Genomic DNA, 25,629 nt, shown 5'->3' with positions numbered 1-25,629 from the left:
GGTAAGAATTTGCACTTACTTTGTTTGGGTAGATTATAAACTATATATTTATATAAAGAATACCTCAATTTAACAGCTCTGACAAACTGCAAAAAATTAGGTACGGTCTACCTAATATTTTACATTAGATTACATAAATTATTACTTATAATAATTGAGTAACATGAACTCTATGTTAGTAAGCAACAGTCCATCTACTAATTTACCATTATTAATTATTACCCAATAAGAATAATCAAAAATAATTTTTTCATTAAAGGTTGAATTTACTTAAAAATTGTCAGAAGCAGGAGATAGCATCAATTGCTTTTTTATTGACAAAACATTTTTTAAAAACATTTTTAAAATGTAATAAAAAATGAAAGTACAAAAAAAATGCAAGAACAAAAAAGGTAAGTTTTTACCAAAAAGTACGTACAAAACACCTTAGCATGAATTTCAAAAGAAATACATTACATAAAGCATTAAACATTCCATATTATGTTTTCCACCCATCTGAACACATTCCAAAATTAAAACTTCATTGTTTAGATACGTGTGCAACACTTGCAACACAAATGAAAGGAGTCACTGAAATGAGAATAAAAAAAATACAAAAAAAAACTAAATGAAAAAAATCTCCTTTACCTCAACAGAATGCCATGCCAACATTTCACCAACTTTTATTTTAAACCAAAACAAAAAAATGCTCTTAGATTCAATTTTTAGGAAAATACAACTTCATATAACTTGCATTGCATGCAACTTCTTAAACATTTTGAAAAACATTTGAAAAAACACTAATTAGGTACAAGTGCATTAAATTTCCCCCAACACAACGTCATAAAACATTTTACAAAATTGTAATTGGAACACAATACTATTTACATATAGAACAGTGTCTTTACTGGATGAAGCCAGCTCATTCCAGTAGCTTACACCTGAGGCTTTGGATCTTTTTTAGCAGCTTCATTCCATCAAGTTCCAAAAACAGTTTCTGGAACACTTCAAAAGTGTACTTGAGGTTTTTGGCATATTGAAGGTTGAGTGCATAGATAAGTCCCATCAATAATGTGCATGCTGTGGTTATGTTCCCACAACCGTTCAGCACTCTGCTGCCCTCTATGACGACACACACATCCACTGGGTCCACCTCAGCTGTGGGGTTTTTAATCACTACCAATTTCATTATGTGATTTGTGTGGCCTTCAAGTTCATTCTCCTGTTAAAAAGAAAAAAAAAAGCATTTTTCAGCACTGAACTAAACTAAATCATCGAGAGCACGTTTTAAACGAAGCAAAAGGCCGTCGCTTGGTGCATTCGCTGTTAAATCATTAGCAATGATTGTATTATCCACAGTACTACAGCCGTAAAAATAGTGATCACGTTTAACTAATCCTGCGTTGAGAGAGGTTAGGACCGCCTACCTCATTAACATATGGACACAGAAATAAATAAATGTAGAAATGCAGAAATAAATGTAAAAATAAATAAATATAGAAATACAAATAAATGTAGAAATAAACGTAGCATAACACAAATGGTACCAAAATAGCTAAATTAAAAATGACACTTTAATACAAAATTATTAATTTATGTGTTTCTACATTTATTTATTTCATCATTGAATTAATTTATTTATATATACATTTATCTATTTATACATTTATTTATTTATGTATTTCTACATGCATTTATTTATTAATTTATGTATTTTTACATTTATTTATTTCTGCACTCATTCATTTATTTATTTATACTTAGGTAATTTCTGGTCCTCCATATCCGTCCGCATGAACCTTTGTGAAATGTAACCCATACATTAGAGCACTTTCTGTTAACCATTGCCTTAGCACAGATGTGTTCGCAGATTCCCACATTACATGGGAGTGAGTAAATTATGACTCGTGACCTTTTTATAAATGTGGAGTAATTCTTTAAGCACAATGTTCAATAAGTAAAATTAAACTATGTGTAATCATTTGAATACCTTGAAACTAGGGCTACACGATTTTGAGAAAAAAACCTAATTGCGGTTTTTCTGATAAATATTGTGATTGCAATGCAATTTTCGATTTTGAAGATGCTGGTATAGATTGGTAGTGTTTCCTCTGGATCTGGCCACGGGATGTCGATTTTACATTTAGTACACTTTTGCTTCACGTCGTTCTTCGCGAATCCAAAATAAGTTCAAACAGCTGAAGCATTCACACAAGTGAAGCGTATATCATGTTGTTCTCGAGTGCCATTAAAGATTCATTCAACATGAATGAATCATTTGAGAACGACCATTACCTCAAGTTCAAACACTGGAGTGGAGTAGCTTCGCTGTTTATAAATTTCAGACATTGACAATGATGAAAACTACTATAATTAAGTGATATAGATGTTTATTCACATTAGCAGGTGCAAGTACTGGGCAATTAAAATTTAAATGCTAATTTGACTGACCACAAATTCTAAAATGTGAATCTGTCACTGTGGTGTCGACAACAAAGAGAAGCGCGCAAATTATAATCTTCTGGTTGATTTTAACATTGCACAACTTAAGATTTGCATTCAATATATCAACACGTCAAATAAAACTTACCTGTAATTCAATTGCCGTCCCACCACGTTGGCAATGACATGGAAAATGGCGACCCCGCGATTCCCTCCTGGATGTTGACGCATGCTCAATTAACCAAAGCAAATATTTAAGAGTATACTTTACTCATTTTTTAAGTGTTGCATTTTTTTACTGTTAAAAAATAGATAGTGTAGGTAAAATGTACCCATTATGTTGCATTTTAGATGCTAACTCATAAACTTAATTAAACTTTAACTGATTTTCTTGGGTGGTATTTAACACCCCCTTGAGTAATTTTACAGTGTATGTACGTGTAATATGGATAATTTATAATCAAACAAATATGTAATCTACTATATATGCAGCAGTGTTTCCTCTAGGAGTTTTTCTAGCTGTGGCGGCAGGCCTCTTACATGGAACTTCCAACTACCTACGGCGTTGTTTCAATGACAAATGTCCTAAGTGCAGTATTGCAAGTCGAGATTGCAAATCCTCAAATATCCTCAAATACGCCTCTGAAGTGCAGATTTTCTTGTGCGCTCTCAAATAAACACCACTGAAGTGCGATTTAGTGCGTTTATGTAACAAATATGTCTCCAACATTTATTAGATTTGCTAGCAATATTTATGAATGCCTCCAATAGACTTACAGAACGCCATTTCTGCACCCTAAAGTAAAGTGAAACGGCTATAAACTCCAGCAAGATAAAGTCTTTGTATGCAGAACCACAGACCTTTATCTATAAATAAAGTATAATTATGGAAACTGTGTTCATCTTAACTGAAAGCTACATCGTGTTTGCTGGCCTTATGCATCGTACAGCCCTGTCAGTCAGTCAGTCAGCCAGCATGTAGCCGTAAAGGTTTAAACAAATAAAGCACAGCACTACTACGATTACGGAAAAGTTTGCGCTGTTATAATTCACTTACATTTTAATACATTTTGGTGTGATTGTAGCCCACTATTTAAAAAAACTGCAGCAACTGAATGTTTTGAATGAGAAGCCGTAATGTAGCCGTGGCGGGAATGAATTTTGGTGTGGCACTCCTCCATGGAAGGATGAATGTAGCGGAAACCATGATAAAGCATTCATTTTGAATGTATTTATAAATTATGTGCAAAACCTTTTTTTTAATCTGTATTAATTAAATTTTGATCCACTTATCTTTATTACTATATATAAATAAATTGGTCACTTTACAAAAAGGTTCATTAGTTAATGTTAATTAATGCATTCACTAACATGAACAAACAATGAACAATACATTTACTACAGTATTTGTTCATGTTAGTTAACGTTAGTTAATGAAAATACAGTAGTTCATTGTTAGTTCATGTTAACTCACGATGCATTAACTAATGTTAACAAGCATGGACTTGGATGTTAATAATACATTAGTAAATGTTCAATTATGATTAATAAATGCTGTACATGTGTTGTTCAGGATTAGTTCATGTTAGTAAATGCATTAACTAATGAACCTTATTGTAAAGTGTTATCAATAAAGTTCTATAAAACAACCAATACACAATGATCTTTATATTTGTTATATATATACTGTATATATATATAGACACATACACACACACACACACACAATAAAATTTGTATAAAGTGTTTGCACTAGTATGTAAAATATTAGTTAATGTATTCACTAACACTAATTAAGTATAACTAATACTTGTACAGCATTTATTAATCATACTTTAATGCTTATTTATGCTTGATAATACACCGTGAGTTAACATGAACTAACAATGAATGACTGTATTTTCATTAACTAACACAAACAAACAGTGCAATAAATTATATTATTGTTACTTGTTTGTTCATGGTAGTAAATGCTTATTTAGTAAAATGCTAGTAAAAGCTTTACCGTATTGTAAAGTGTTAACAATATATTTAGAACAAGTATCATTTTGCAATCTGTTTTTGAAGCATAAGAAACCTCCAAACCTAGATCTGCTGAACCTGTATCAATCATCCGCTGCATAATCACATTACACAACCTGTTCTATTTCCTCAGATCACTTCATTAATCTTTCAAGACAGTTTCACACAAATATTAGTTAATTAACATCATCGTTGTAATGGTTCAGTTATAATTATGAATGCTCATTTGTCATCATTTATATAGTGAGATATAAACACAACCCACTAGTTTTGACATTTCACTGTGCATCATAATTAAAAATGCATCCAAAACATCTATTTATTAGCATCTAATGATTAGCACTTGTTTCTGTAAGTGTTAGGCCATAGACAGTATCTTTAACCTAGGAGAAAAACAATAGAAGTCTATGTAATGTCCCCACTAAAATAGAAAAACAAACCTGTGAGAGAGTGTGTGTGTGTGTGTGTGATCCACTTAAGACGCAGCCAGAATAAGGCTATTAATACCGTCGCCTCAGTCAATCCCTGTCATGAGGTGTGGAGGAAAACACACATGTCGAAATAAACCGTGTGTGTTTGTAGGTCATCTTAATATCTACAAAATAAACAGTTCTGGAAATTATATGGTATAAGGTTGTATTAGTTAATTTATTTACTAACGTGAACCAACAATACATTAATTACAGTGTTTATTAAACTTTGTTAATGTTAGTGAATGGAAATAAAATTCATTGTCAGTTCATGTTAACTCACAGTGCAATAACTAATGTTAACAAGCATGAATTAGTATTTTTATAACACATTAGTAAATGTTTAACAACCATTAATGGATTGTTCATTATTGGATCATATTAGTAAATACATTATCAACAATTAATGAAAGTTGAAGTAAAGTCTGACCGATTATCTTTCAAGCTTGTAACTGCAGTTATTAATTATTCCTGTTTATACATATATCAGCATATCAATTTGAAATAGCTAACATTTCTTACTAGTTGTTTCATTCCAAAAACTAAAACTATGTACAAATATGTTAAATATCATCACAAGTAATATATTAATATGTGTGTGTGTTTTGCATGGTTTAGGATCTGTAGAGCTACACATCGATGGATTTGCTCTTCAGTGCTTGGACTCTCAGTAATGACTTTAAACCACACTGAACTGAGCTAAACTGAACTGAACTTAAACACTGAAAACTGAACTACCCTGATCCAGTTACTATGACCATTTATGTGAAGCTGCTTTGACACAATATACATTGTAAAAGTGCTATACAAATAAAGCTGAATTGAATTGAATTGTTTTACAATGTGTCTGTATTACAATCTCAGCAATTATTCACTAACCTTCCTGTGAAGCTAGAAATGACCTCATCATAACTCACTAATATACACGTGACATCATCAATCAGGATTACAATGACTGTAATTGTGTTTGTTAATTAGTAATGCCAATGAGATTCACTGAAATCTATTCTAGCTTAGCTAACCCTAACCATAAATTAACATGCCAAACAATCTCAATCAATTACTTTTGGTTGGCTAAGATTAGATGAAATGGTATGCTAGTCATAAATAACAATAAGAGATGTGGAATTCATCAATAAAGCCAAGCTCACCTTTTCAGCGGACATGTCTGTATCTTGAGGCTGTATCCAGTAAATGTGAAGGTGTTGCCGCTCGGGTGCTGTTGTGAAAGTGTGCAGCTTTACTCAATGAACCTCCATCAGCAGAAAGTGCTAAGCGGATTTGACCTACACTGACAGCCATCTGTTCAGTCCAGATCCGACACTGCCAACAGATCATCTGCTCATTAACCACAGCTTCTCATTAATAATGGGAGAAAACACACTCTAACTATTACGTTTGTTGCTTGTTCAAAATACTTATTTAAAATTTGTTGATACAACATAATTATTAAGTTAAATTTATTCAATTAAATTACTTTTGGGACTTAAATTGTTAAAAAATTGTTAGGTTAACTTAATTTGTGTTGGGACAGTGTGAAGGAATTGTGTGGAACCGAGCATTTGTTTCTACAGTGCAAGGCATTCGTCAACAACAAGAAAAAAAAAAGGTTTTGGCTTTTGGATTTTTGTTCAAGCAACTTATTTAAAACGAGCTATAATTATTTATTTAAAATGAGCACAATTCATGAGGATTTGGCTCCAGGTTGTTGTATCTGCACCATAAAGCCAGCCGCTCCACCACCTGTCTGTATGCAGACTCGTCACTGTTCCCGATGAGGCCGATAACAGTAGTGTCATCTGAAAACTTAAGGAGCTTGATGGAGTGGTTTTTGTGGTGCAGTTGTTGGTGAACAGGGAGAAGAGCAGTGGAGAGAGAACACATCCCTAGGGGGGCACCAGTGCTAATAATGCGGCTGTCTGATGTGATTTTGCCCATTCTAACTAGCTGTTGTCTATCTGTTAGAAAGCTGGTGATCCATTGACAGACAGAGATAGGAACAGAGAGCCGGGTCAGTTTGTAACTAGGAACAGATAGCCGGGTCAGTTTGTAAGAGAGCTGAGTCAGTTTGTAAGAGAGCTGGGTCAGATTGACAGAATTGCCCAACGTGGGTGTTTCAATCAATCATTCAAAATCCAAACATGATCACAATATCAGGACATACAGAAAAACAATGAGAAAATCCACCAGAGGCAGCTGTCGACTGAATGACTGACTAACCCATCCTCTTTCATCAATAAAAACCCAACACATAGTGGCTGTTTTTCAATTCCAAGAACGGACTTGTGTTCTTGTGGAGAACGGTCTTGCAAGGTGTCTTCGGAAGAACGAACTCAGGAGACCGCGAGAGTAGAATGCGTCCTTTGAGAAATGAGATGCTGCGTTCTTCCTGTGACCTTCACGCATTTTAAATGGAAATTATATAAACATTACAGCACTCATACAACGATTTATCGTTTCCCCCCTCTTCAAAATATATATTTTGCATAAAAACATTATAAATATACTCTGCACAATATAAATAAAACAGATTTTAATACGAATTTCAGCAAATAAACAACCCTTAATTATTGAATAATATAATATGAGTGTCATTTGAAAATAAACAATTAGATTGTGTTAGTATATTCAAACTTTACTTATTTTCGCACGATACACTGTGAAACTTTTGTATTCATAGAGAGATGGCAATTACTGGAAATGTTGCAGAAAGAAACTAAATAAGCTAATTTATTGAAATTACTGATAATTGTATAAATTTTATTATTTGTATCATTATAATATTAATTATAACTACCGAGAAAATAAATAAAAATACAACTTTTATACTTTCAGTTTGATTTTGTTTTTTATTATATAATAAATATTTATTATATATTTTTTTATTTTTATTAATATATACTATATTTCATAGTTTTATTCTTCATCATCTGGCCATCAAGATCATCCAAAATCCTAATCATCCAGATCAGTGTATATATAGTGATGTAGACCTACAGCTGAACACCATGCTGATAAACATGTTAATCTTATTAATAATGCACGTCACTCTAATAAACACTGGGATTTCTCACGATTGCACATGATCCACAATAATGATTTAACCCTGAATTTATAGCTCACCTGTCAGGTTTAAATTTAGTTGAATGACTCACGTTTTGAACACTCGCCCTACTGACACGTTCAACAAACATTTACAGTTGCTTTACTACTGTACACCTGTTCATCACAAACACTTGATGACATTCCTTGAAATTCTATGCAAAACAGCTTGAAAATGCATGAATGATTCAGCGTCACAGTATTATCACACCGTAAAAAAATGTTGCTGCCTTAAATATTTAAGTTCAATCAAATTAACTTTAAGTCGCTTCAACTAACATCAATTAAATAGACTTAAAACATCAGGTTTAAATTTGCATAGCTTAAAAAAATAAGTCTGTAATACATACTGCTCAAAAAATAAAGGGAACACAAATAATTCAATGCAAGTCTGTGTATTTTGTTTATTTTTTAAACCATATATAAATAAGCACAGCTGAAGTCAGAAATATTAGCCCCCCTGTTTATTTTTTTCCCCAGTTTCTGTTTAACAGAGATTTTCTTCAACACATTTCTAAACATAATAGTTTTAATAACTAATTTCTAATAACTGATTTATTTTATCTTTGTCATGATGACAGTAAATAATATTTGACTTGATATTTTTCAAGATACTTCTATACAGCTTAAAGTGACATTTATAGGCCTAACTAGGCTAATTAGGTTAACTATGCAGGTTAGGGTAATTAGGCAAGTCATTGTATAGCGATGGTTTGTATATAGCTTAAAGGGTCTAATAATTTTGACCTTAAAATTCCACTTAAAAATTAAAAACTGCTTTTATTCTAGCCAAAATGAAACAAATAAGACTTTCTCCAGAAGAAAAAATATTATCAGACATACTGTGAAAATTTCCTTGCTCTGTTAAACATCATTTGGGAAATATTTAAAAATAAATCAAAGGGGGGCTAATGATTCTGACTGTACACACACACACACACACATATATATATATATATATACATATACATACACACACACACACACATACATATATATATATATATATATATATATATATATATATATATATATATATATGTGTGTGTGTGTGTTGTCATGATGTTTTGTGTTTTGTATATCAATCCACCACATTAGTAAGATCTCTCAATAGACATGAAGACTGTACAGTGATCTTTGACAGTAGCACTTGCTTCAGGTCTCAGTGAGAGTCACGAGTGTGTTACAGGGCTGCCTGGAGCTGAACCAATAACCCTCAGGATGTGGAGCTTAACGCCGGGTAAAGTGTAGAGCTTTCTTTCCTCTGTTATTGGTTTAGCTCTACTTGGCCTAAGCAAAAACGGGTCATGACTGCTGACGACTGATCAGTCTTTGAGAAAAGACTGAAAGCTCGAGCAAAAGTATGAGTAGCCTATATTCAGTGTTGAGGGGAATGCATTAAAAGTAACGCATATGTAGATTGCTCCACACAAAAATGCCAACCGACCCAGCCGGGACTCGAACCAGCGACTTTCTTTCTGTAAGGCTAACCACTGAGCCACCATGTCGCCCACACAGAGTATGTCACATTATATAAATATGATTAAATTAAAATTTTAATTAAATTTTCACTATATCATTAAAAATATCCCATATGAAAAAATAATAAAATAAATAGCAAAGTATATTAAATACTATAGTGTTTTTGAATACAATACTATAGTATATACTATAGTAAAGTACTTGAATTAATGTGTTGTGGCAATTCTATAATTTTTATAAGTAAATGAAACAATTACCACACACTCATTCACACGCATACACTACGCACAATTTAGCTTACCCAATTCACCTGTACCGTGTCTTTGGACTTGTGGTGGAAACCCATGTGAACGCACGGAGAACATGCAAACTCCACACAGAAACGGCAACTGACCCAGCTGAGGCTCGAACCAGCAACCTTCTTGCTGTGAGGCGACAGCTACTGCGTCACAAATACTGCAATATATACAGTATAATACACTTTACTATAATATGGTTCAAAAACACTACATCTAAAATATATGTATAGTAATTATCTATAGTACACTCAGAAATAAAGGTACATGAGCTGACACTGAGGTGGTACCTAAAGTGTACTTAAAGGGTTCATATTGGTACTGCAAAAGTATATATTAGTAACTAAAAATTAAGAGGAACACTTTTGTACTTTTTATATACCAATATGTACCCTTGAGGTATTACTATGGACCTTTTAGCTACAAATGTGTACCTTTTGTAAAGGTACCACCCCAGTGACAGCCCATGTACCTTTATTTCTGAGAGAGTATATAATTACTATAGTATTTATTCACAGGATGGCATTTACCTATTTAACATGCATTTATTTATTTATTTTAGGAACAGACACTTTAAAATTGACTAACAAAATTCACCGGATAAATTTGATCAGGTTAACAATATAGAATCAGGGTAAATGCACACTCTCACAAATAAAGGTGGACAGGGTGGTACCTTTTCAAAAGGTACATATTTGTACTTGAAGGGTCCATATTGGTACCTTAAAAGTATATATTAGTGCCTACAAATTTTAAGAGGAAAACTTTTGTACTTTTTAGGTACCAATATGTACCCTTAAGGTATTAATATGGACCTTTTAGGTACAAATTTGTACTTTTTGAAAAGGTACCACCCCAGTGACAACTCACGTTATTTCTGAGAGTGCAGGAATCCTAAAGGTAATGTCAATACCTTTTTAAGACTTCTTAAAGACCTTCTAAAATTATTTTAAGACTTTATCCCCACGGCAAGTTCTAATTAATATCAAACCTTTAACTTGGTAAACAGTTGTTAATAAACAGTTGTAGTTAAATAAATCAATGGAGCAAAACTGTGCAACAGAACTCAGATAAGCTCAGAGGAAATAAAAAATGAGGTGGTTGTTTTCAGCGACAGGCTTAAGCCACTCTTCAAACTCATCTTTTTCCATCCAGGGGTATGCAAACTTAATTTTCCCATTTTGCCATCTGTTTTGCTCAATGGTTTTCACCTTCACCTTCACATCACCCGGATGGAGGAGCTTGTCTGGACGCACCCCAGCCCTAACCAAATGTGTGGATCGAGCATGCCGTTTTTAATATTAGGAGGAAAATAAATATATTAATGCATTTTTTTTTATTGAGTGAAACACTTTGGACAACGCTTGGACAAAATTTAGGACCTAGTAAAAACACAATTAATACTTTTTAATAGGCTACCTTTTAAGGGCCTTAATTTTCTCATATTTGATTGATCAACTTTTAATACTATTTACGTTACAATGTTTTAAGTTTTTGAAATAATAGCTTTATATCCCCTAAGCATCATAGTCATGAGTTCACTTCCACCACTTATAATTATAATGTTATTGTCAGATTGCACCATCTAGAGGCAAGTAAAAAAAACACAGGTGTGGAGTGGAAGTTCATTTCAAACACTCTAAAATTGGACTCGGCACGAAATAACACTTATTTAAACTGTCTAATATGCCAACATTTACAATTACATATATATGTGTGTGTTATTTATATTATTATTTAAATACAGAAAAAAATCTGCTCTTATAAATTGTATTTATTCAGATAAATATCACTTTCTTGACATAAATGTAGAGTCAATTAAATAAATCGAAATTGGTGCCATTTAAATTTAGGTATTTTTTTCTTATTTAAATACCTATTTTATAATTATCAATATAAATGTTCAAAAATATATGCATTAAATAAATTAGTCTACTGTAAAATAGAAACCTTTATATGTAACCTTACTACCACAGTGCATTTTGAAAGAAAATATCATTTAAATTTAATATAATTACTTCGAAATTTGTTTCAATTACGTTGTATTAGATATGCATGTTTAAATAAACGTTTATGTTAATTAAAAATGTGGTTTAAATCAAGGTAAATGTTACTTGCCATCTTTTGTAAAGCATTGTAAAGTCTGGAAAGATGGCGCTGTTTCCTTCATTCTGCTCAGAGCACATGACGTCCCAGAGAGGTGGAGCTCAAGTTTTTAAAGAGACAGCGCAGTTTATTTTTTACCAGATTACCAGTCTATGACCAGCCTGAAGCTGCTTTTTTATCCTCCGGGTGTTCCGGTTTCCCACACAAGTCCAAAGACATGCGCTATAGGTGAATTGGGTAGGCTAAATTGTCCGTAGTGTATGTGTGTGAATGAGTGTGTATGACTGTTTCCCAGTGATGGGTTGCGGCTGGAAGGGCATCCGCTGCGTAAAAATGTGCTGGATAACTTGGCTGTTCAAGGGACTAAGCCGACAAGAAAATTAATGAATGAATGATATTAGAAACATAAAAGTAATCAGATGTTATCAGTTACTTTTATGAAGTAATTGAAAAGGTACACTACTTATTACATTTTAAATAGGGTCACTTTTAACCTGTAATCTATTACATTTCCAAAGTAACCTCCCCAACACTGTTTAAGACTAACATGCTGATTTTAACATCTAAAAATGTATTTAAATTTTAAGAGACTTTAATCATGCAGACTCCTGGAACATTTGAGGTGAAGTCTAGATCGGATATGCGGCCAGCCGGAAGTGAGATATGCACATTAATATAGTAGAATTTTTTTGCCACTGTATAACAATGATTAATATTTTTACAGTACTGTGACGGTTGGGTTTAGGGTTGGGGTAGGCGTTAAAAAATATAATTTATTGGGTAATTTAATTCATTCATTTTCTTGTCGGCTTAGTCCCTTTATTAATCCGGGGTCGCCACAGCGGAATGAACCGCCAACTTATCCAGCAAGTTTTTACGCAGCGGATGCCCTTCCAGCCGCAACCCATCTCTGGGAAACATCCACACATTCACACACACACTCATACACTACGGACAATTTAGCCTACCCAATTCACCTGTACCGCATGTCTTTGGAGTGTGGGGGAAACCGGAGTACCCGGAGGAAACCCACGCGAACGCAGGGAGAACATGCAAACTCCACACAGAAATGCCAACTGAGCCAAGGTTTGACTTGCTGTGAGGCGAACATGCTACCCACTGCGCCACTGCGTCGCCTGGGTAATTTAATAGATAACATAAATAATACTCAGTAAAACTACTGTTTTTACCTTACTGTGACGGTTAGGTTTAGGGTTGGGGTGGGGGTAGGCGTTAAAAAATACATTCATTCATTCATTTTCTTGTCGGCTTAGTCCCTTTATTAATTCCGGGTCGCCACAGTGGAATGAACCGCCAACTTATCCAGCAAGTTTTTACACAGCGGATGCCCTTCCAGCCGCAACCCATCTCTGGGAAACATCCACACACACATTCATACACTACGGACAATTTAGCCTACCCAATTCACCTGTACCGCATGTCTTTGGACTGTGGGGGAAACCAAGGCACGCGGAGGAAACCCACGCGAACGCAGGGAGAACATGCAAACTCCACACAGAAACGCCAACTGAGCCGAGGATCGAATCAGCGACCTTCTTGCTGTGAGGCGACAGCACTACCTACTGCACCACTGCATCGCCTTAAAAAATACAATAAATGGGAAATTAATTAAATAACAGAAATAATTCTTGTTAACTGTTAACGCATGTTAACTTTCGGCCGCAAACGTATCTGATCTAGCAACAAACAACATTTGAGAGTTCCGTATCTTTTAAAACAAAGAAGCATAATAGAAGTCTTTTAAGGACAGGAGCTCATTCTGGGTTTATAACGGCACACACTCACTGTCCTGTCTTCACCAAACAAACAATGAGGACGACCCGTGGAGATGTGGGTCAGAGGAGTGCACTCGCTCCTGAGGGGCATGCGTGTGTGTGTGTGTGTGTTTGTATGTTTGTGTGCATGTGTCAAACCAAACAAAGGCAACAGGATACTGTCCCACTGTAAAACAAATGCAGCAAGTCAAGAATACACTGCCAGATGAACATGAAAGTGTCCTGCTGGCCTCCTTTCACACTATAAGGCTTTTCCCATGATGCATTGGCCTCCGTCAGAACAAAAGTATAGGAAGGAAATTAAGTTTTTATAGTGCTACTTGGCTGAGCAAACCCTGCTCCCTCTTTTACAGGGCTCCTATGAGGTTAAAATGTTTGGCATTGCTCTGCTCTGCAGATGCTCCGGATGGTTGCGACAACTTTGATAATATAATTTAAATTGAGTTAAATAAATCTTCTTTTTGATTATACTTTACAGCCATACATTTAGCTACATTTTCAGAATGAGCCTATATTGAAAAAAATGCTTAACGGAAATGCCAAGATGCACATAAACTTTGAAAATGCACATTCAAGAGTTCACACTTAGCTCATGATTTATACATAGCTTGTTTGGCATGCTGTCCCAGGAGAGAGCCCTGAGTTCAAGGGATCCTCAAGCCCAGGGCTCCCCCCTTTTGCAGGGCGAGTGGAGATTGAGCTCAGGTCTATCTCAAACTCCCCCACTGCTGAGGCCAAGGCAAACTTCCTGAGAGTAAGACATTATAAAAAAGGTTTAGGCTTGTTTTATCTATAATATAGAGCACATTTGGATGGTGGGAGGAAACCGGGGAACCCGGGGAAAACCCACACGGACACGGGGAGAACATGCAAACTCCACACAGAAATACCAGATGGCTCAGCGAGGACCCAAAACCATTGGTATTCTTGCTGTGAGGCAACAGTGCTAGTCACTGGGCCACCGTGCCGCCCATTCTGGATAAAGGAGGAAGAAGGGGAGGAGGGGGGTTTCTTCCAGACGAAGATAGTTGTAGAAAGGAAATGAGGATATATATAGTGATTTGAGATCCTTTGATTGGAGGATCATAATTAGCTTATGTGGACCAGCTGGGTCAATCATGAGCACATGCTCCTCTCGAAATTAGTTTAAAATTAAACTTCACTTAAAAATGTATGTGCACAATTGAGTTGGATAAACTTCATCCGATAAGAAAAAATGAGCATAAAACTATGATGGAAACACTTTTACTGAATAAATTCGGTCACATGCACCTTTTTTTTGCATCTTTGGATGGAAACAGCATAGTATTTTTCTTGCTATGAATGTCAATTGCTGTTTTTTTTTCCATCGTTCTTCAAAGCTGTGTGTTCAACAGGAAAAAGAATTTAAAGTTTGGAACAAGTTGAGTGAGAGTAATTGAGGAAATGTTCATTTTTGGCTGAACTGATCTATTTAATGTCACTGTATACAGATGAGGGGAAGTGAGCCGAACTTCAGCGTTCCCTTACACTGGATGACATCAGTGCTGTGGGACTTTGGGTAATGGCTCTAGTGGGAGAGTCAGCGTCCTTCAGCTGCTGGCGCCGAGCAGACGATTAGACCCACCAGCACTCCAGTAACGCACCTACAACGCTCCCCCAGCGCCCGTCCTTCAGCTCAGCCATTATGTGTCATTAAGGCAGTTGGGGCCATTTGGCAAGATCTCACAGGAAAAGTCAGGACTATCGCTCTATCAAAGCTAATTTGCCATCTAGAGCACTGTCAGATGGGGTCACAGGTAGCACAGTGTTGTTAAAAGTGGAATGGAGCCCTAAAAAAATAAAATAAAAATATCAACATTGGTTTAAGGGGTCACTGTTGCCTCACAGCAAGAAGGTTACTGGTTCGAGTACCAGCTGGGCCAGTTGGCATTTCTGTGTGGAGTTTGCATGTTCTCCCCATGTTGGCGTAGGTTTCCTCCGGGTGCTCTAGTTTCCCCCACAGTACAAACACATGCACTATAGGTGAATTGAATAAACTAAATGGACTGTAGTGTATGTTGGTGAATGAGTGTCTATGGACGTTTCCCAGTACTGGGTTGCAGCTGGGAGGCATTCGCTGTGTAAAACATATACCGGAATAGTTGGTGGTTCATTTCACTGTGGCCACCTCTGAAATAGAGACTAAGCCGGGGTGTCCACACTCGGTCCTGGTGGGCCGGTGTCTTGGAGAGTTTAGCTCCAACCCTAATCAAACACACATGAATCATCTAAGCAAGCTCTTGCTAGATACACTAGAAACTTTCTGGCAGGATTGTTAAAGCAAGTTGGAGCTAAAATCAGCAGCACACCGGCCCTCCAGGACCAAGTTTGGACACCCCTGGGCTAAGCTAAAGGAAAATGAATGAATGAATGAATGACAATGGGTTAATCCTGACATACTGTGGCCCTGTTTACACTAATGCGCTTTAGTTTTAAAACGCATAACTTTTGCTATGGTTATGCCATCCATCCACACTACGCCGGAGTTTTCGAGTGCCGAAAACGAAGCGTTTTGGAAAGGCTGGAGAGGCTGTTTTCATTCTAACTAATGCTGCTGCTCCATCTCAGTGTGGATTGGGGAAAACGGAGGTGGGGCTGCAGAGATTCGCTACCTGATTTGCGCTTTTGTGTCAATGCATATCTTCCCTTATTCGTCAAGCCACATGACTTTAACGCTACCGGAAGACAGCAGACCAGCCTTCACTGTAAACAACAACATGGACACAGAAATGGGAGTGTTGTTTGCACTATTGTCTGTTTTAGGCGCCATTGAGCAGTTATTCATTTGTTACGTTTAGTAACAACTCGACCTCTTCGTCTGTCCACAAAAATACCTCTCTTGCTTTCTTTGCCATCGCATTTATTGTTCAACCGGCGTCTGTTGACTAACAATAACCAAATGCCGAGAGAGACATTTGCTTTCTGTTTATACTAGAATGCGCAGGGCCAGAGAGCGCGATTGGTCACGTGATATACGTTTTAGGTGGCGTAGTGTGGATGGAGATATGTTCAGAAACGCTAGGTGAAACGCTAGTGTGGACGCTGATCGTTTTTGATCTAAACGCCACTTTAAAACTAAAACGCATTAGTGTAAACAGGGCCTGTATGTCATTCAGTTACAAATACACTCTACTTTAAAAAAAACAAACAAACACTCATTTTACTAAACCACTAGATCTAAACTGCGGATTAGATCTAGTGGCTAATCTGGATCTGCGCCTTTAAATTAGCTTAGCATAATCATTTAATCAGAATACACCATTAGCACCTTTCTCAAAAATGTCTCAAAAGCAAAAACAATGAAGCAATGTTCATTTCAATGAAGCATGAGGGACTTTCGGTGACCTCCGTCTACGAGAGTGACAGCGACCGTTGGCGACTAGGGTTGCATCTACACTGCAGATCTTGATGGTCAAATGCGATTTTTTGACTGTATGTTTTTGATGATCTGCTTACATCATCATTTAAAAGTGGCTCGTATTGGATCATCTGCATTTACACAGAACATGGCAAAGTTGCAATGACCAGGAAAAAAAGAGCGGACGCTGACCATCAGCTGAAAATAAAAGAGTGCTCTTTTCTCTATTCCAGTGTGTAATTTGTTTTGACATGCTGTTTTACTCTAGTTTATGACAGAAAGGTTCTCATTTGTCCATCTTCTTTTTGTATATAGGCTTTTTTAAACCTTTAGGTATGATTTAAGAATGTGATGAAGCTATGCAGTAGTTTTATATTAGCTTATATTGGTTACGTGGCGGACATTGCGCTCTCTCGCTCTCGTTAACATGCTTAAATACCTGTGCTATATGACAATATAAAAGCTGTTTTAGTCCTTGTGTATGAGATTTAAGGTTTGGGACTCTGCTGAAGTCTGTTCTGAAATGAAAGTGTCAGACTTAACGTCATTCGTTATGGCTTTTGACACACATTGACAGGTGAAAATCCGATCTACCTGCTTACACTGCAGACACGAGAACACAGATCTGATTCATATCGGATAAATTTCCACATATGAACAAGGCCTGAATCTGATTTGAGTAAATCTGAATCCATATGATTTGTTCCTGCTTACACGTACATGTGCCATATCCGATCTGTGCCACATGGGAGAAAAACAAAATGGAATTGAATCACTTGAACAGTGCAGTGTAAATGCGGCCTAGGTGAGCATGTCAAGCGCGCGACAAAGTTGAGAATCCTTCAAAAATCTGCCAATTTCCAAAAATATAACCAACGCGCCAGTCACATTGGAAGTTACCTATAGCTGGAGACTATTTTCAGAATCTACATAGCAATATTACGCCTGATGCAGCCATGATACGGCTGCAAATGTCCTGGATTATTTTACGCCAGAATGAGAGTGTAGTTCCTAGCTTTATTATTTTCAATTAGTCTTAGTAAAAAATGTAAAAACTCTTTGACTCTAGGATAGTTGTACCCTAACCTGATTTGGGAACATGTTGAACATGTTTCTGGATTAACATCTCTGTTGATCCTGAAACAACATTCCAATCAGCCAATCATCATTGAGGGACACGTTTACCATTTATCTTAAGTTTAAGCTCACGGTTAGGTTTATGCACTTGTACATAATGTTATTTAACTGTTATTCCCCTCTGATTTTGGGAATAATTTACAGTTATGCTTGGGTTTAGAGGTAAGGAATAGGTATTGACTACATTTTTAAACTATGTTGAACGGGTTCAACAGTTATTAATCCAGGACCGCATCACACTTTGCAAAGTAATGATGTGCGAGAGTTGTAAAATAAAACATGGAGTGTTCCCTTTAGGTCAGTAGAATGCTTTGAAAACAAATGAAACTTTTATTCATGAATTTTGCATTAAAGGCACAAAATTTAATTTTCACCACTAGGGGGCATGTTTTCACAACAAACAAAGGTGTATTTTGATGATGCTAAGGCGACGCTATGGGTGTTGTGGTTTTCATTACATCCTAGGGGACTCCTGCAGAAATCATGTTGGGAAATGAGCTCAACACTTATCATGATAGTAAGAAGTAGAGCAAGACTGAAAGCCGTCAAAGTGAATCTGCCGATGAAAGAAGAATGTGATACGGCACAAAAGCAGCAGAGCTTTTATTATGCCACAATCCACCACTTGCAGTAGAGCATCATCGGAGAGGCACATTGGCTAAATGTTTGGCATGATTGCCACAAAGCAACAAGGTTGTTGGTTCGAGTCCCGGCCAGACCATGAGGTCTGCGTGGAGTTGGCATGTTCTCCCATATCTACATGTTTCCTCCAGGTGCCTCAGTTTCCCCTACAGTCCAGAGACATGCAGTATAGGTGAACTGGATAAACCAAATTAGCTGTAGTGTGTGAATGGTAGAGTGTGTGGTTGTTTCCCAGCACGGAGGGTTCACGAGTTGCACCTGAAAGGGCATCCGCAGGTAAAGCATATGCCTGTTCATTCTGCTGTGGCAACTCCTGATTAATCAGGGAATAAGCTGCAGGAAAGTGAGCATCACCACAATCATAAGCTTTGGGATGTAGAGCGTCCTCTTTCCTCTCTAGTTCATGCTCCCTGTCTGAACTCCCCGAGCAGCTGCCGTTGGCACATGAGCCACCTTTCCTGCCCCCCTCATCCTGACCTACTGTCCGCACGGGCAGCCTCCTCATGGGTACCAGCCGACCCCCTTTCTCTCCCTCTCTCCATGTGATCTGCTCTTCCTCCGAGAGCTTTAGACACAGCCAGCGCTCTTCTTGAACCGCTGCCAACGGAGGCCGGCCCCGGACGCCACAGCTGAAAGTTTTACAAGCGCTCGGGTCGGAAGGCAGGAAGACAGACTGAGAGATTTGTAAGGGCAGCTTTTCTGTCTCTATTCACTTGAGCTCTTGTGCTTTATTTATATCCGTGCCGCTCTCGCTTTCCCTCTCTCCCAGTTAGACGGCAAGGAATGGAAAACTCTTACACTCAAGAGAGAGCAAAAGTGGGAGAAAATGCGACATGAGGATAGTACCAACTGGACGAATAACAAAAGGACGATAGAGGGGGCGCTGACGTCACACACTGTGCTGCCCATGACAATGCCTGAAAGGAGAAGACGACGATTGCAACTCTTTCCGTCACCATCTCTGCTCCCTCAGGAAAGGGGCGGCACACTTTTTGGCAGGGTGACACTGGATTATTTTGTTGGCGGTCTGACTGGGACGTGCTCTTTTTCTGCAGCTGAGCAGGATATAGCGAAGGATTGCCACAAAGTTTTGCCACAAGTCGCTGTGACAAGTCGCACTCTTGCTCTCTTTGTCCTCGGGTTTAACTTTCTCACTCTGTGCTCTCGCTTCACCCAGCAGGGACTCGGCATAGAGGACTCTTTCCCCAAAAATAGGCTTGATTTGTTTGCAGCTGGAAAGCTGGCAATTTTTGACTCCCTTTGAACATTCACACTGCAAAATAGCTGACGTCCACGAATTTCATTTGGAGGAATATCAAAGTATTAAAAATGCAGGCAATGACAGGACAGCTAAAGATGCTGCGATGACTTTTGTAAAACAGGAATTGAAGGCTTGTAGTACCTGGGACGGTTGCCAAATGCTGACAAAAGACTTCTTTTGGGCGCCTTAACTCTTAATCTCAGGGAATATGTCAGATCTTCAAAGTGATTAAACCGAGTAAGTACATATACCTGATACTGTCACAACCCGAGGCAAGCGTTGAAATTTTTTCACTTGGTGTTTGAGTTCCACTCCTCGCCTTTAGGCCTGAGCCAGGTGACTGTGTTTAGCATTTCATGCCAACTCCCATTGAGGTATTAAACACGCAGCACTGACTGCCAATCAACAACAACATCATCAGATAAAGAGTGAAAGGTGTGGAAAAAGTCGTCGTTGTTTTCTTTTGCTCTCTCATGCCGTTGTGACCTCGCTCTCCTTCTTTCTCTTGCTGGTTTTGGCTCTTTTGGCAGCGTGGCTGAAGTGGGCAGGCGAATAGGAGGGCAAAGCTGAATCTGCTGAGCGTTGGCAGGGGCTCCTGTGAGACAGGCTGTTCGTTCGCACACCTCTCTTTCTGCTTTTCCCCTTGTCTTCGAGCGACGTGGAAATGCTCTCTCCCCTTCTTTCTTCCTCCCAGCTGGGTTTTTTTTTTATAAATATATTTTTCGGTCGTCGTACAGTAACACTTTACCCCATCCGGAGTCTTCAACGGCGTCCTGTGAAACAAGCTCTCGTTCAGGTACTTCAGCATTTCATTTCTGTTCAAATGCATTTCACCTTGCATTTTAACTTTGTGCTGCAATAACGTCGACTTTCGCTTCTCCTCATCCTCATCTTCCTCTAGCACGTGTTGTTTTTCTGTCGCCGCCATTATAAAGTGTCTCGTTTCTGTTGGTTCGGACGTTAGTCGGTCATATTTTTCATAAAAAGCAAGCGTTTTTAAATGAACTCTCAATGTGTTTGAGGTAAAAGTAACGGTGCGCTAGTGATTTTGCATGGTTTTGTTTGTCGTTTGAACGGTTTGTTGGTTTTTTGTCCATGCGGGACTGCTGTTCCTTTTTATTATAGATTAACTACAAACGCTATTCGCACAATACCTTTATATAAACAGTTTTTGGAGGCTATACAAAAGTTTTCAGTTTTCGGGGGCTATACAAAAATGCCATTTGCTATTTCCAGTATTTTTATAAAAGCCAATAAGCATAAAATACACTCGTTTATGCTATGATACAAATCTGAGGCCTTCAAAACAAAGACCAGCACTTCGCCTGACAAACTGTGAAAAATAACCTCACAAAAACCGATGGAAAAAACGTACATAATCGTTCTTTGTTACTTTTGGTTGGCTGTTAAGTGGTGCACCACACACGTATCTATTCTTCCTCCATGTCTTACATGTTTGGAGGAAATGAGCCTTAGATATGACCACAGGGAAGAATGTAATGCAGTAGACCGACAGCAAAACAATGAGACTCTCACATTAAGCATACAAATATAAGAGAATATTATACATTTACAAATTATTATAACGCACATAGAAAGCATAGTAATATTAATATTAAATATTGATATATAAAATGTTCACACGCATAAAGTGCAAATGCTTCTATTTTAAAAATACAAATGCTGTTTAATTCTAATTTTATCCAGATTTTTGGAATAATTCACTGATGTTAGGAAGAGTGTTCTTTCATTGCGCATATTTTTGTGTTTTGCACAAATGACACACCCAAATTAAAAGCCACATACATTTGCATACATTGAAATAAAGAAAACACTCTAAACTTTAAAAAATTGCAATAACGAAATATATTAAAATATGTTTCTTAATTTTCTAATGCATTTAATGAAAAAAAAAAAGCTTTTATTTAACGAGAGATTGATGTATATATCTTTGTCTAGGATTATCCCAGGGTCTTTAATAGAGTTTGAGTAAAATTTGACAACAAAGAAAACACTCTAAACTTAAAATAAAACTACATTAATATTAATATATGTTTCTTAATTTCATAATGCATTTAAATGTTAAAAAATAGCTTTTTTTAGCGAGAAATTGATGTTTATATCTTTATTTAGGATTATCCCAGGGGCTTTAATAGAGTTAAGAAATGTGACAAGCAGTGTTAATATATAAACATTTCATTCACAAGTTTATATAAAAATCATTATTTTAACATTTTTCCACCAAATCTTTAAAATATCACTATTGATTTGTCTAAACAATGGTATATAAACATGCCTAAAAACATGACAAATGTTATTGTATGCAGTTATATGCATTGTTTTGTATGGTATTGTATGCAAAAAAGTGACAAAACTCATGAATTTGTAGGAAATGTCATCAGCATTTTACAGGATATTTTTTATTTTAATCAAATACATGACTATAAATCATAAATTAAGATAATTTCATATCAATGTGTACTGCAAAAACTTTAAATAAATATAATTAAATGATTTAAATGAAGTTTAAATGATAATTAAACACTTTTTTTTCTCCCAAACCCCCATTTAATTCCAAGTAAAAAGTAGAAAAACAGATTCCCAATGTGGTCTCAGGCTTTTGATTTTTAAACACAGTTTATTATGATCAATTAGACATGACAGCATGCGTTTTTATGTCATTGTAACTTATCAAACTAAGTTAAACCTGTTCTAACTTAATAATATAAGTTATGCAAGCTGTTTTAAGTCAGTTTAACATAATATAAGTTCAATAGACTCATAAGGTTAATTTGATTCAGCTCAAAAATTTAATGTCAAACAGGATTTTTTATGGTATACAATTAGTTTTAATCTCTAAACATCTGGTAGCATTTCATTCACTTCACATTAAAAAAACTAATTTGAGAGTTTTTTCACCATATCTGTACAATATTACTATAGTTTTGTCAAAAATACAATATAAACATGTTTGAAAACATGACAAATATTATTGTATGCAATTGTATTGTATGTTATTGTGTGCAAAATAAGAGACAAAACTCATGAATTTGTAGGAAATGTCATCAGTATTTTACAGGATATCGTTTTATTTTAATCAAATATACATGACTGTAAATAATAAATGAAGAGAATTTTCATAGCAATGTGTACTGCAAAAACTTTAAATAAATAAAATCAAATGATTTAAATGAAGTTTAAATGATAATTAAACTCTTTTTACCCCAAAACCCTTATTTAATTCCAAGTAAAAAGTAGAAACACAGATTCCCAATGTGGTCTCAGGCTTTTAAGTTAAGACATGTAGTTTAATATGATGAATAATTCTCGACAGCATGAGTTTTTATGTCATTGACACTGATGAAGATCAAGTTCTAACTTAATTTTATTAGTTACACAAGCTGTTTTAAGTCAGTTTAACATGTTATAAGTTCAATGGACTCATAAGGTTAATTTGATTCAGCTAAAAGATTTGGGGCAACCAGGATTTTATTTACAGTGTACAATTATATTAACATATAGGTGACTATTATACATTTTCAAAATGTATATAAACATATATATATTGAAAAAAATTGAAAACATATCCTTGCTTGATCTAAAAAAAAAAGTACTCTTGTTAATTATTACTGCTATTTAGACTAAATCATCAATTTTCCTTCAGAAGCACTTAATCTTTAGTCAATCTAACGACTTTCACTTTCTTCTAGCACACATAAAAACTACCGCAAAAAAGAAAGCTGCACTGAAAACTACACAAAGAGAAAACAGCGCAAGAAGAAAAAAAAAAAGCAATAAGGTGGTGGGTGGAGTGATAGATGAAAAAAAAAATGAAAGCACTTCCTCCAGCCCTCCCACACTATCCTCAGATGAACTTGTCACGTTACTTGATGATTTTTTTTTTTCTGGCCTGCCCTCTTCTACTTCCTGCTATTTTTGTGCTCCCTCCTTCTCTCCCCCTTTCTCTCTCTCTCTCTCTGTGTGTGTGTGTTTCGGTGTGGTAACCAGGAACAAAGTCACACAAGCTTTATCGGGACAAAATATTTTAAAAATCACCTGCAGTTCAGAGGCAATAACGCCTCAAACAGCATCATGTTGTGGAGGAAAAGAAGCTTTTGTGGATGGCAGATGAACTCTGGACATCCAGCTGTCATTCGGGCTCCTGACATTAACCAGAGCAGGTATTTGTTGCTAATGTGATCTCAGGTCTCGTCTTTTTGTAACCGGTTCAGATCAGTAATCTTAACAATATTGAAACAAACAAGTTAATTAGAGAAGTACTAACAAATCGAGTAATGCTTAGAGTAGTTTCTTTTCTAAGCACATGGCTTTTTTTTCCTCGCACATGCTGGATGAGAATTGTTCATTTAAAGGCGAAGCGAGTGCTTTTTTGTGTCCTTTGCTAGTTCGTAGTGAAATTCGTAAGTATATGCTGTCCAGAGGTTTGTTTTACTGAAAAAATAATGCTGTTTAAAAGTTTGAGGATGTTGAAATTGTCGTCCAATGGGGCGAGTTTGTGGGCGGGGCGAAATGTTTGTCTGTGCCAAGTTTATCAGTCGTCCTAACAATATAGAAACAAACAAGTTAACTGGTGAAGTACTAACAGATCGAGAAATGCCTAGAGTAGCTTCTTTTTTTAAGCAGATGGCTTTATTTCCTCGCACATGCTGGATGCAGAACTGTTCATTTAAAAGTAAAGTTACTACTAAACTAAAAGCCTAATATTATATCTAATATTATAGATATTACTAATAATATTAATATCTAATATATCTAATATAAACTCTAAAACTTAAAAAGAGTTTTAGTTAAAACTAAATATATTAGTTTCTTGAAATAGAATAAACAAAAAGTTAAATTACAAGTACTCGAAGATTATTTGAAATCTTTTTTTATGTCAGGTGTCGCCATTGTAGTTTTTTTGTTTTATTTAGTTACTAAAATTCACTCAAAATTATATTTTGCTGCTTGTTAAAGCTACTTATTTAAAATGAGCTGAAACCACATAATTCTTAAGTTTTTTGGGAAACTGTTTTTCTGTGTGGAGTTCGCATGTTCTTTCCGTGTTGGCGTGGGTTTCCTCCAGGTGCTTCGGTTTCCCCCACAGCCCAAACACATTCATTATAGGTGAATCGAATAAGTTAAATTGGCCGTAGTGTATATGTGTGTGTGTGTGAATGCAAGAGTGTATAAGTGTTTCCCAGTGTTATGTTGCAGCTGGAAGGGCATCTGCTGCATAACTCATATGCTGAATAAGTTGGCAGTTTATTCTGCTGTGGCGACCTATGATAAATAAGGGACTAAGCCTATATATATATATATATATATATATATATATATATATATATATATATATATATATATATATATATATATATATATATATATATATATATTTATATATACATACATACATACATACATACAAGTTAGCTATTTTTTGTTATTTAGTTTTAGTTATTAAATATATATATATATATATATATATATATATATATATATATATATATATATA

At 36.0% G+C, this 25,629-nt stretch overlaps 3 protein-coding genes across 6 annotated transcripts in view; 1 reads left to right on the top strand and 2 right to left on the bottom strand.

The window, feature by feature from the left end:
* Positions 1-25,629, top strand: part of slc12a5a (solute carrier family 12 member 5a) — a 2,560,186-nt gene that overhangs the window by 2,058,842 nt on the left and 475,715 nt on the right. The gene's annotated exons all lie outside the window — the stretch shown is intronic.
* Positions 1-25,629, bottom strand: part of anks1ab (ankyrin repeat and sterile alpha motif domain containing 1Ab) — a 413,081-nt gene that overhangs the window by 216,858 nt on the left and 170,594 nt on the right. The window lies entirely within an intron of this gene.
* tulp1b (TUB like protein 1b) overlaps positions 1-25,629 on the bottom strand; it is a 54,318-nt gene that overhangs the window by 20,824 nt on the left and 7,865 nt on the right. For 2 of the 3 annotated variants that reach the window (XM_087255998.1, NM_001442534.1), the window contains 1 exon segment: positions 6,065-6,147. The exons of the other annotated variant lie outside the window; for it this stretch is intronic. In XM_087255998.1, the coding sequence (XP_087112124.1) occupies positions 6,065-6,079 (15 nt within the window). In that variant the 5' untranslated portion in view covers positions 6,080-6,147. 3 annotated transcript variants of the gene reach the window in all.

This window comes from Danio rerio, chromosome 6, assembly GCF_052040795.2.
Source record: "Danio rerio strain M-AB ecotype USA chromosome 6, GRCz13ab, whole genome shotgun sequence".
NCBI lineage: Eukaryota > Metazoa > Chordata > Actinopteri > Cypriniformes > Danionidae > Danio > Danio rerio.
The sequence above is the reverse complement of the archived record's forward strand: the minus strand, read 5'-3'. Positions and strand labels throughout refer to the sequence as shown.